This window comes from Muscardinus avellanarius, assembly GCF_963383645.1.
Source record: "Muscardinus avellanarius genome assembly, chromosome: 17".
Classification (NCBI taxonomy): domain Eukaryota; kingdom Metazoa; phylum Chordata; class Mammalia; order Rodentia; family Gliridae; genus Muscardinus; species Muscardinus avellanarius.
Genome location: NC_137803.1, coordinates 54,639,282 through 54,651,909, shown reverse-complemented (window position 1 = coordinate 54,651,909; position 12,628 = coordinate 54,639,282). Strand labels below are relative to the sequence as shown.

Here is a 12,628-nt window from a genome sequence, read left to right as displayed (position 1 = left end):
CAAAACCTCATCCGACCCAAACTCAGCCCGCAACATGCCTGTCCGTCCTCCGCCGATGTCCCTCTGACATTGTCTAGTCTTTGCTTTGAAAACCTTTCTTACTATTTGTGCTACCTGTGGGATTTTCTCAACAGAATTTACAGATAATGGAAAACTACGATAGTGTCCTCCGTTGGTGCTTCTTAAAAGTATGAATAAGATTGAACAACTTTCCCCTCCAAGTCAGCAGAAATGAGGAGCATCTTCCTTCAAAGACGTCCTTCTTGGCCCACTCCGTGGGCACAGCGGCGGGGCTCAGCTCCGCCCCGCCCGGCTCACTCACTTGGACTTCTGGGGGGGCTTCTGGTTGCCCTTGGGGGGCTCCTGAGCGGACCGCCTCAACTCCTCCTCGGGGATGAACACGCTGACGGTGAAGTCGCTGGTCTCCGAGCCGAACTTGTTCTTCACCACCAGCCCGTACTTGCCTGAGTCGGCGGTGCTCACGCCCGAGATGGTGAAGAAGGCCGTCTTCCCGGCCTCGAATCGCAAGCTGCAGTGGTCATCCGACGCCAGCGGCTTCTCGTTCTTCAGCCAGGAGACCTCGGGGGACGGGTCTCCCCACACGTTGCAAGTGAGATTCAGGTCCTGCAAGACAGGTTTGATGGGGTTGGGAAGGATAATCAGATGGGATGGTCCAACTCCAAGCATCTTGCTGTTGGGCATGACCAGGTGGATAGAACCTGACCTGATAAGTGTAACCCTTCCAATCTGGGGCTTAGAGTCGGGAGGTGGCTGCACCCATGGGAGTTATAGTGTGAAAAAACACGCACAGGGGTTTCTTTGGGGCCAGGGCTTTCTGGCTTCTGAGATGCGTGTCATCAAAACACCTGGGGCTTTGCTTTCCTTCCTATCTCCTCCGCGTTCTCCTTCATGAGCACAAAGACGCCTCTTACTCTGGCGTGCCATTCTGGACTCAGTAGAGAAAGCTCTTTCTCCGTGGCCATAACCGCCACCTGCTCTCCTTGCATCTCATTTGCGTCACAGAGCAGCGGAATGGGAACAGCTGCTCCAGATAATGTAACGAATTCCCACCTTCCTCCTTCATTTGACTGCGCTCCCTAAACCCCAGCCAATCTGCCCAGCTGCAAAGACGCCACAAAGGGCAGCCTGCACGAAACCCGCCATCTGTGTGCAGCGCTGGCTCTAAAGGACGGCCTTGGGCTGGGCTCGACTTACCTTACTTTCTCTTGTTTGTTTCTAGTACTGGGGATTGAACCAGGCGCTTTCTACCTCCAAGCTACACCCCTATCACATATGTATGTATGTATGTATGTATGTATGTATGTATGTATCTGTGGTACTAGGGACCTCTGTGCTACATCCCTAGCCCTATTTTTAATTCTTTGTTTTGAAACAGGGTCTCACTGGGTTGCAAAGGGCCTAAGTAGCTGAGGCTGTCTGTGAACTTGTGATCCTCCTGTCTCATCTCCCAAATACTGGGGTTACACGTGTGCACCACCACGCCCGGCTTATTAGAGCATTCTGATGGGTGTGTCATGATGTTTCTTATTTGATCTTTCACTCCCCTGATGGCTAATGATGTTGAATTTCTTTCACATTTTAAGTATCATTCTTGCATTTTTTTCTTCCAAAAATCCAGAAATTATTAGGAAAAAAAACTAGAGCTCACAATGGATAAGGAAGGAAATATCCTTCTACAGATCTTTCTAATTGGTCTTTTGTAATCACTCCTCATCTCTTCTGTAGGAATAAAATTAGGTTGATTAAAAAATCTGTTTTCATTAACTAATCTATAATTAATTAGCATTTTACTGAATTATTCTAATTTCAGAAAGAAATATGAGATTACCAAACAGACCAGATTATATATTTAATATATATAATATACATATAATGATTTTTGAAATTGTGATTATTACTTAGGATTAAAATTTAAACAGGAGAGAGGCATGGTGGCACACACCTATAATTCCAGTACTTGGGAGGCTGATACAGGAGGATCTCAGATTCAAGGACAGTCTCTTCAACTTTTTGAGACTGTTTCAAGTTGAAAAATAAAAGCCGGGCATGGTGGCTCATTACTTGTAACCCTAGTACTTGAGAGGCTGAGACAGGAGGATCATAGGTTCGTGGCCAGCCTCAGCAACTTAGTGAAGCCTCTGCAACTTAGCGAGATCCTGTTTCAGAATAAAAGAATAAGCTGGGCATGGTGTCACATGCTTGTAATCCCTGCGCTTGGGAGGCGGAGACAGGAGGATCGCACAGGTTCGAAGCCAGCCATGCTGGCTTAAGAGACCCTGTTTCCAAATAAAAAGTATAAAATAGGTCTGGGAATGTAGCCCGGAGGTAGAAGGGTTTCCAGGAACCCCAGTACCACCAAAATAATAATAATAATAATAATAATAATAATAATAATAATAAAGAGAATAAAATAGGGCTGGAGGTGTAGTTCAGAGGTAGAACGCCCCAGGTTCAATCCCCAGTGCCATGAAAAATAATAAATAAATAAAATAAAATAAGGCTGGGGGTGTAGCTCAAAGGTAGAGTGCCCCTGAGTTCTGTCCCTAGTACCATAAGACCAAAAAAACAACAACAACAAAAAAAAACCCTTAAGTGAACAAAAATTCCCAAATACCTCAGCATCACAGAGAACTCTATCTGTACTTTAGATTTTTGGATTTGACTTACAGATTATAAAGTGCTTTCACATTCATCCCAGCTCTTAATTATCATCACTACCCAGTGAGCTCAACCTTTTTGGGTTGAAAAGAGGGTTTAGGGACAGGCAGCCGTGACCGTCTGTCTTCTCCCCATGGAGACGCGGCCTCGTGGGTGGCCTGCTCATGCTCCTCGTCACCCCGGCCTCCCCCCTCCCCCGGTTCTCACTGTCCTCCGACGTGGGCAGAGGCTGTGTTCCACCATAAGTGTGTCTGCCCGTAGGACTGGCATATTGACTTCGTTTTAATGGAAGAGAGGAACAAGGAAAGGGGATTCAGGCTACGAATTATGTTCACTGCTCCGTGGAGAGGTTATTCCAGAGCAAGAAAAGACCAGTTTAAAATCCTGTGGAGAGAGGTCAGCTTTCAAGAGACTAGAGCGGGCAGAGACTCACGGGGAGCACGTTCCCCACCAAGGCGAGGCATTTTCTAACAGTCGCCCATTTCCCACCCTGGGTTAGAAGGCCTTTCTTTTTCTATTATATTTGCTGTTTAAGTATTACTGACCATTTTCCGTTTCTCAGGATGATAAAGGTGACTCTGCCCGGAGACCAAGTGGTCCCCACATGAGGCAAAGCCGCACCGTGATGCTCGCGACGAGACGGAAGATGACTGGGGACAGCATTTTAGCCCCGCGTCCGGCTCCTCCCGCCAAGCGCTAGAAGTGGACGGAGTCGGGAGGGGCGCCGGGACCCCGGTGTCGCACTCACCTTGCCCTCCTGGATGGTGACCACGTCAGGGAGACCGCCCAGCACCCGCGCGCGATCTGCAAGACAGGCGTGCGGGTTAAGCCTGTGGCCCTGAGGACCAGCGTCGAGCTCGCAGAGCCACCGAGACAAGTCCCCAGGTTAGTGTCCCCTCTCCTGACAGTTACTTCATAGGTTAGCAATATGCAAAATAAGAAATGACCCAGCGTTTCTGGACTTGAGTCCCCCTTTACCCAGGGTGTGTGTGTGTGTGTGTGTGTGTGCGTGTGTGTGTGCCTACAGCTGTACCTGAGTCACTGCTTTGTCCCTGTAAGACTTGCTCTTCAACTGTCTCGGCTCTTTTCAGCCCTGGCCCTTTTGCAGCTGAGCGGGGCCACGCTCAGGGAGGCAGGACAGATCCCAGTGGACAGCCGCCTGCTGCGTCCTGGGGCGCTCGGAGCCTCCTGCAGATGCGGCTTGTCTAGGCCTTCCCTAGAGGCCTTGGCACTGCCCCGCAGGCCACGCCCTGCGGCCGAGTGGAAAGGCCCGGATGAGGGGCAAGTACTGGTGGGTGCAAATGCTGGCTGGCACCCTGGACCGGGAAGGTGCTCCCGGGCAATGCACCTCCGGCACACCCTCCTCAGCGCAGTGGTCACCAGCCGTGCATCAATTAACTGGCAATGCCTGGCCCTTGTTCTCTTCTCCATGGAGTCAGGTATGAGCGAAACGTGGCCTCATTCTACTGCTGAGTCCATGACACCGACGGTTGGCCCAGCCCAGCCCTGGTTCCCTGGCGGCTTGCTGTGTGCTATCTGGCCTGTTATCTTGCAGGCATGGCCTCTCCTGGCTGTAGGATGGATGGAGGGTGGGTTTGCATCAGACCTGTGCACAGTGAATTTTCAGGCCTGCTCCAAGTATCCATGGGATTCCCTCGGAATGCCTGATAGAAGGTGCAGAGGCCCGGCTTAGCTGGGAACTTTAAGAGTAGCTAGCTAGGCATGGTGGTGCACGCTTGTAATCCCAGCATTTGGGAGGCTGAGGCAGGAGGACTAAGGTTCAAGGACAGCCTCAGCTACTTAGTGAGGCCCTTTGCAACTCGGTGAGACCCTGTTTCAAAATATAAAAAATAAGAAATAGGCCGGGCATGGTGGCGCACGCTTGTAATCCCCGAGCTTGGGAGGCGGAGACAGGAGGATCACACAGGTTTGAAGCCAGTCGCGCTGGCTTAAGAGACCCTGTTTTCAAATAAAAATATAAAAATGGTGTCTGGGAGTGTAGCCTGGAGGTAGAAGGGTTTCCAGGAACCCCAGTACCACCACCAAAAAAAAAAAAAAAAAAAAAAAGAAAGAAAGAAAGAAAGAAATAGGGCTGGGGGTGTGGCTCAGAGGTAGAATGCTCCTAGATTCCATCCCCAGTACAGAAAAAAAAAAAAAGGTCAAGCTTTACCTTCTTCCTGGATTGTATCTGTGCAGAAGACTTTGTTTGAAGTAAGTGTTCCATGGCTTATAAAAGAATAAAATCTCAGAGCCAGAGAGTCCTAGGGTCTCTTCCAGCTCTAAGGAGTGCATGACCTGGGGGACCAGGCTCCTTGTCCAGAGAGAAGTTCAAGGACCCGGGAGAGGCGGGGCATGGCTGGTGGATGCGCTTTGCTAGTGTCTGCAGGAGCGGGAGGGACCTGCTTGACCAGATGAACACAGCCGCCTTGGCTCTCTGGCCCTGCCTGACCCTGACCTGCCTCTGTGCCCCTGGGGAGGGAGCAGGAGACAGGATGAGGGGAGGGGAGCAGGGGAAGGAACGGAAGCTTCCTTCTCACTCTCTTCCCAGTCCCTCCCGTCCAGCTCAGGATCCCTCGACAACTTAGCCCACGACAATATTTAAGTCTCATCTCCCACCCTGAGAAGAAACCGAATTAGTATGATCAGCAACTCCTGGGATCGTGCGGGGGTGCTGGATTTCTAAAAATTGATCTCTGTGTGTAAAACAAGCAGCTAACCTAAGTACAGCGGCAATACTTTTCTAGATCCACAGGCTGGGTGTGTGTCCACACAGGCTGTTCCATTCAATGAAAGTTAAAAAGAAAAAGGACTTATTTGGCCATTTTCTCATGGAGATCTCAGGAAAATGCTTGATACTTGCTGGAAACAAGTTATAGTGATTTACCTGTCAGATTTACAACGTTTCTTTATTCTTTTTTGTTTTTTCTAATGTATATAATTCCCCCCCACACACACACAGTGTGCCTGCAGTGCCTGCCAACCTATTGAGCGATTTGCAACCCAAGAGGTTTCTGGGATGTCTGTCTGGGTGGTCCCCCAGTCAAGGGCTGGGGACTTTCTTACAGTGTAACCAGAGACCTTCCTTCCACATTCTTACTCACAGGACTAAAATGGAAACAGATGTGGAACACCTAGGATTTAAAAATGAAGGAAGGAAGGGAGGGCCATAAAGACCCAGCTCCACTCTCTTCCGTTTGTAGTTCCAAGCAAAATGGGATTCTATTCCCACCTCCACCCGGAACCAAGGCTTCCAGGTGGACTGGGCCTGGCATACTTACTCTTCTCGGCGATGGCAGCCTGTCTGTGTTGGGGAGAGACAGACACACACACAAAGAGAAGAGTTTTGTTTTAGTTACTTAGAAATAGCGACCTTGACTGCAGGTTTCTGCTTTGGAGCCCTTTCTCTGTAACAGAGGAAGATGGCTCTCACCCTGAGACGGGCGGGCGGGCAGAGCGGGAGGTTCTGGGGGAAGTTACCCACAACTTAAAGTAAGGGGACTTACTTTAATCTCTGGAATTCAGCAAAGGCTTCATCATAGGCTTTAAGAGAAAAAAAAAAAGAGAATTTTCTTATCAGAATTGGCAACACGTGGGGACTGATTAAAACTCTGCTGGAGAGCGCCGGGCTGGGTGCTGCCCAACTGACCCCCTTGGATGAGCCGGGCTGCGTGATCGCGCCACGCTCCACACGCTGGACAAATCAAGCCAACACCGCGGGCGGGACAGAAGGGCTGATGTCAGCCGCTTCCCTCAGACCTTTAACCCTTCAAGCTGGAAGGCTGTGATTAGCTCCACCCGTGAAAAGTGAGAATAAAGGCCTGTTTCAAATAACAGCTGGTTGTCTACTGAGCTTCCCCGGCATCAAAACAGCTCCCTCTTACTAAGTTACTCCTGAAGTCCCAGGCGCCTCTCTAGACAGCCAAATGTCTTTGTGTTTTCTGTCAGCTTACTTGGGAGGAGGCGCGGTGAGTTAGGGTCACCATGGTAGGTGCCGAGGCTTGCCTGAGGCAGTGCTTCTGGGGCCAGGATGGACTAGGTGAAGAACTAGAGACAGGGCTGAGAGCCTCAGTGCCCCAAAGCCTCTCGGCGCCTGCGGAGGGAGCCACCTCCACCTAAGACTTCAGGCACGGGGGGCCTGGTTCTGAAGTCCTTCTCACGTCTCAGCTCCTCTGTGGTCGAGGAATATCTCCCTTAAAAAAAACACTCAGAGCCCCCAGGTTGCTCCGGCTGCCCCCTTAGTTTTATTCATTGCTGCCCCCCGCCCCGCTGTACTCAAGGCCTCTGCTGCTGCCCTGAATCCTTCTAGTGCCTTCCACCCAGGGCCGGCATGGCCTCCTTGGGGATCTGTGGTCTACAGAATCCTTACTACTCGTCCGCCACCCGCATTTGACAGATGGGAAAGATGGTCAGGCTTCAAGTTGTTGCCTGTATTTTTTTCTCATGTGCAAATGACCAAGGGACCAAGTCAGGCTGGACCAGGCTGAGAGTACAGGGCTTGATGGCGCTGGTAAGAAACCCACAGCCTGTGGCTTAAGGGTGTGTGTGTGTGTGTGTGTGTGTGTGTGTGAATAGTAAAGTTATATAGGCTTTGGTGGGCCAGAGGGTAAGTTTCTTTTCTTTTCTTTTCTTTTCTTTTTTTTTTTTGGTAGTACTGGGGATTCAACCTTGGGGCATTCTACCTCTGAGCTATACTCCCTAGCCCTTTTAATTTTTTTTTTTAGTTGTTGTTTTGTTTTGTTTTGAAACATGGTCTCACTAGGTTACTGATGGTCTCACTATGTTGCTGAGGCTGGTTTTGAACCTGTGATCCTCCTGTTTCAGCCTCCCAAGTAGTAGGATTATAGGAGTGAACCACCATACCTGGCTAAAAATAATTTTTTAAAAAGTTTAAAGCTGGTCCACCCCCTTTCTATTGTGTTTCAGAAGGTCAGCAGGCCTGTGGAAGGGATCTGCAGTCAGAGTGTCTGAGAAGCAGGCAGGGTCAGCTCAGAAAGCCCAAGTCCCTCAGGAGCAGACACTCCCATCACTGCAACCCTCAGACGGCTGCAGGGTGTAGGGTGGGTGAGGGGAGGGGAAGGGGGTTGAGCAAAAGAAGAAGAAAAAAAGACAGAAAGCCTCAGCACAGGAGCCGGTGTGGTGGCACACACTTGTAATCCCAGGACTTGGGAGGCTGACACAGGAGGATTGCAGGTTCATGGCCAGCCTCAGCTGTGTAGTGAGGCCCTCTGCAACTTAGTGAGACCCTATTTCAAAATAAAGAATAAAACACAGGGCTGGGGGTGTAGCTCGGAGGCAGAATGCCCCTGGGTTTCATCCCCAGTGCGCCCCACACCTCGCCAAAAAAAAAAAAAAAAAGAAAGCCTCAGCACAGGCTCGAAATTACTAATCTATTCTCAGAATAAAAAAGTAAGAGTTACTGCATATTTTGATTGTATTTTAATACCCAAAGAAGTGGGGGGAAAGTCAGTTCACAGTCTCCTTTAATGACTCTCATGTAGACTGATTTATTTCTTTAGGAAGGGATAGGAGGAAGCGTATCGTACTGGGAGAGGGAGAAGTGGCACAGTGTTTATAAATTTTTACTTGTAGCTTTGGAATTTTAGTAACAGTTGTGCATCACCACTGGCATTTGCTCTTTGGAACTCTCTGACATCCATCTTCACTGTCCTCTCTTCCCCGTCTCTTCTAGAACCCCCCATCCCTAGGCAGGTGAACAGCAGGAAACCTGAGAGCGCCAGGCTCCGCCTTGCCAACGTCCTTGTGTCCTCAGAACCAGCCTTTTCTCTCTTTCATCTGTGTGTGTGTGTGTGTGTGTGTGTGTGTGTGTGTGTGTTACTTGGAAATTAAACCCAGGGGGAGTCTACCTCCAATCTACATCCCCAGCCCTATTTTTGACTCTTTATTTTGAAAAAGGGTCTCACTAAGTTGCCGAGGGCCTCACTAAATAGCTCCTGTCTCAGCCTCCCAAGTACTGGGATTATGTGCATGCACCGCCATGCCCAGATGGCGTTTGCTTTTCTCATGCACCAGCCGCGTTCTGGAAGCATCCTCAGGAGCCTTCCCAGGGCCAACGCTTCCCTCTGCCCTTGGTCTCACACCTTTCAGTGGTTGGAACTTTGACACATCGGTGATTCCCCTTCATTCACACCCTCAGTCCTTCAAACACAACTCCTTTCTTAGATGCTCTAATCATCATAAAGGAATTTTTTTTTTTTTTGGTGGTGGTACTAGGGATTGAATCCAGGGGAGCTCGACCACTGAGCTACAACTCCAGCCCTTTACTCTGAGACTAGGTCTTACTAAGTTTCTGAGGCTGGTCTCGAACCTGTGATCCTCCTATCTCAGCCTCCCGTGTCCTGGGATCAGAGGCTTGCACTCCCTGGCCTCTCTAGTGAGTCTGAACGCGCAGAATATCGGTTTACCTTGTCCAGAAAGATCCACTGTCTTCTGGTGTCCAGTTTTGCCATCAAAGAGCTCCATGACATATTTCCCTTTGTCATTGGGGGTGGGCTCATTGATCTGTAGCCAGATCTGCTCCCCGGTGACCCCGCTCTTAACTCTGTCCGTGTACTTAATACCGGTCCCACTGTTAAAATCAAAGAGAACACTGCTACTGTTTGCTTTCAAGCAGAGCTAATTCTCACCTCTGTCTCTTACCATAAACCCTTACTGGCTTTCAAAAAACATGCCATCTGCACATACTATTCTTCTGTTTCACGGAAATTGTGGGCCCTGAAGCACAGTTGGACTGGGCTCTGGGTCAGAGTTTATTTACCATGGCAGTCTCGGGCCCAGGGCAGACAATACACAAATACTTCTCAGTGGTATTAATTATCTTGGTTTTGGTTTCTTTCTAGGATCATGGAAACCCGTAAAGCTGAAAGGCTGAATCACGTAGTGTTTTGCTGCACAGCTCATGCAGATGGTCTATGACTATAAACCGCATTTTATAGACTAGTAAAAACACTTTCAGAGGCTAATCTGGGCCTGACATCTATTGACACATGTGAGTCCAAAGCTGTCTAGAACATATGTGAATAAACACTTGGAAATGGGAACCAGGGACGAAAACCAGAGAGGCTGGCAAAGTGAGCCAGGCACGGCTCTGCTCGGATGGCGTTTCCCGGGAGTGTACAGCAGGCGCGGAGGCAGCGGCGCACTGTGTGCTCTGTGGGAGAGGAGCAGGAGACGCCGCCCTGCGTGCCGGAGCTGACTTTCTAGAAAACTTACTGTGACCCGCGAAATAAGAGAAAGGTAGGCAGATACACTCTCACGCTGTTATGAGAAGCTTTGTGAAGGGTTTGTACAAATGTGTGGAAATACGAAAAAAGGAGCATGGAACACAGGAAAGATTGGAAGGAATCGTCCCCAAACGCTCATATTTTGGTTATTAAAACTTTGGATGATATCATATTGTGAATTCTTTCTACTTTGTAATATTATTATAAATGTTTTTTTTTTCAGTACTGGGGATGGAACCCAGGGGCATTCTATCTCTGAGCTACACCCCCAGCCCTATTTTTTATTCTTTATTTTGAACCAGGGTCTCACTGAGTTGCAGAGGGCCTCGCTAAGTAGCCGAAGCTGTCCACTGTCTGCAAGCCACGATCCTCCTGTCTCAGCCTCCCAAGCGTGGGGATTACAAGTATGTGCCAACACACCCGGCTATAAATGTATTTTCTTAAACTTATGTGCTACGTTTGTAGTTGCAATAAACAAGATTAACTTCAAAAGACATACATTTTCACCCAAAAGATTTAGATTTCAAATAGATATTTAGTATTTTTCTTATACCACAACATTCTTCAAAGAGTATTTAATTATATATCTAAAAACATAGTAAAAATTATAATGCCATAGAGAGTAGGGTAAAGGACCCCATATGTACTCCAACAGATTTTATTTATTTATTCATTCATTCATTTATTTATATGGCACTGTGGATTGAGCCCAGGGGTATTCTATCTCCAAGCTACACACCCAGCCTATTTTTTTTTTTTTTTTTTTTTTTTTTGTGTGTGTGTGTGTGTGTGTGTGGTACTGGGATTGGAACCCATGGGCCTTCTAACCTCCATGCTACACTCCCAGACCTATTTTATATTTTATTTGGAAACAGGGTCTCTTAAGCCAGCTGAGGCTGGCTTCAAACCTGCATGATCCTCCTGTCTCAGCCTCCCAAGCGTGGGGATTACAGGTGTGCACCACCACGCCCAGCTACACCCAGCCCTATTTTATTTTTATTTGGAAACAGTCTGGCTAGGTTGATGAGAGTCTCACTACCTGCTGAGGCTACCCTCGAACCTGTGATTCCTGTCTCAGCCTCTCAAGTACTGGGATTACAGGCGTGGGCCACGGTGCCCAGCTTACCCCACAGACTTAAGCCTGAGCAATAGACGTGTCTTAGAGAACTGGACATAAATCCTGGGCCCTGCTTTGCTGTAATAAACCCGAGTTCTTTACTCTCTGGCTACATAGCGCTTTAAGTATGAATGTTTGAAATGTATGAATACATAAGGGCTTTAAGATAGAATGGGTGCTATTAACTCCTATTTCATGTAAAAGGAAACAGATTCATAAGATTCAGTGATTTGCCTAAGATTACAGTTGAAGACGGGGCGAAATCAAGACCAAAACCCATGTAAAGGCTGTTTTCACTGTGCCACATACCTACAGAGCCAGCCGGCCAGGCCTTGGCTCCTCAGTCTCTCAGCACACGAAGGGGAGAGGCTCACGTCTGCTGGCAAGACCAGGTACGGTGGCAGCTTAGGCCCTGCTAGTCCAGCAGCAGTTCCTCCAAATGCGCAATCTCTCTCTCTCTCTCTCTCTCTCTCTCTCTCTCTCTCTCTCTCTCTCTCTCTCTTTAGAACAACTCATTCTTTTAGAGATGGCATCAAGCTTTTTGATTGATGGTTCAACTAATTTTACTTCCCTCATTCTTCATCCCGATGTACTGAAATGTCCTACATGCCACAGAGGAATTTCCTTGAATTTGATCTATTTTAACTTGTAATTATGTTCCTAAAATATATTCTAAAAGGAATAGAACAAAGGAATGACTCCAAAGCATTCCACGCGGGGATTTTACTATTTCTTATTTTTAGAACTCTCAAAGTGAGTGTTAATCACAACAATAAAACAGTATTTGACATAAGAGTAAAGGGATTTTAGCTTCCGAGATCAGGCGTGTTCAGGGTGGTATGGCCATAGACAGAATAAAGGGATTTTAAAGAAAACATAATGACTGCTTCGTAAATTACCCAGCTCTGGTAAATTGTTCAATCTAGACCTCTTTTTTTTTTTTTTAATGCCCAGGGGCCTGGGCATATTAGGCAAGAAATCTACCACTGAGCCACACCCCAGCCCTAGACTTCTTAAAAAAATTTATTTATTTATTTATTTATTTTGTGGTACTGGGGATGGAACCCAGTGCCTTCTACCTCTGGGCTACACTCCCAGGCCTATTTTTATATTTTATTGGAAACAGGATCTCACTAAGGTGCTGAGAGCCTCACTAAGTAGCTGAGACTGGCTTTGAACCAGTGCGATCCTCCTGTCCCAGCCTCATGTCTGGCTTAAGTTATGTTTATTTTTAAACAGATGCATAGAAACTTAAAAATTGTTCATTTTAATGGGGTAGCAGGTTATTTTGATACAAATGTATACTATACAACATTTAAATCCATTGAAATATATCTGCCTTCTCAAACACCAACTATTGCTTTATGGTGAAAACTTTCAAAATCCTTTTTTCCAGCTTTTTGAAATGTGACACCTATCTGGTCATCTATGGTCACCCACTGCGTAGTGGCACAGCAGAACTTGCCCTTACTTAACTGAACTCGGTACCCGTTGGGCAACCTCTCCCGCCCCCACCCTAAGCTCTTACAGCAATGGAGTGGGGTGCGCAGCGAGGTGCCCTGGGCCGGCTCTGGGGTGGGGCTGCTGGGCA

The 12,628-nt window shown here is 47.9% G+C and overlaps 1 protein-coding gene across 1 annotated transcript in view; it reads right to left on the bottom strand.

Annotated features, from left to right (window-relative positions):
• Positions 1-318: 318 nt before the first annotated feature.
• Positions 319-12,628, bottom strand: part of MYOM1 (myomesin 1) — a gene marked incomplete at both ends in the record, with an annotated part of 139,171 nt that continues 126,861 nt past the window's right edge. The window contains 5 exons of the mRNA XM_080714848.1: positions 319-624; positions 3,428-3,483; positions 5,958-5,980; positions 6,183-6,219; positions 9,102-9,265. Coding sequence (XP_080570974.1) covers positions 319-624; positions 3,428-3,483; positions 5,958-5,980; positions 6,183-6,219; positions 9,102-9,265 — 586 coding nt within the window. The remainder of the gene's footprint in view (positions 625-3,427; positions 3,484-5,957; positions 5,981-6,182; positions 6,220-9,101; positions 9,266-12,628) is intronic.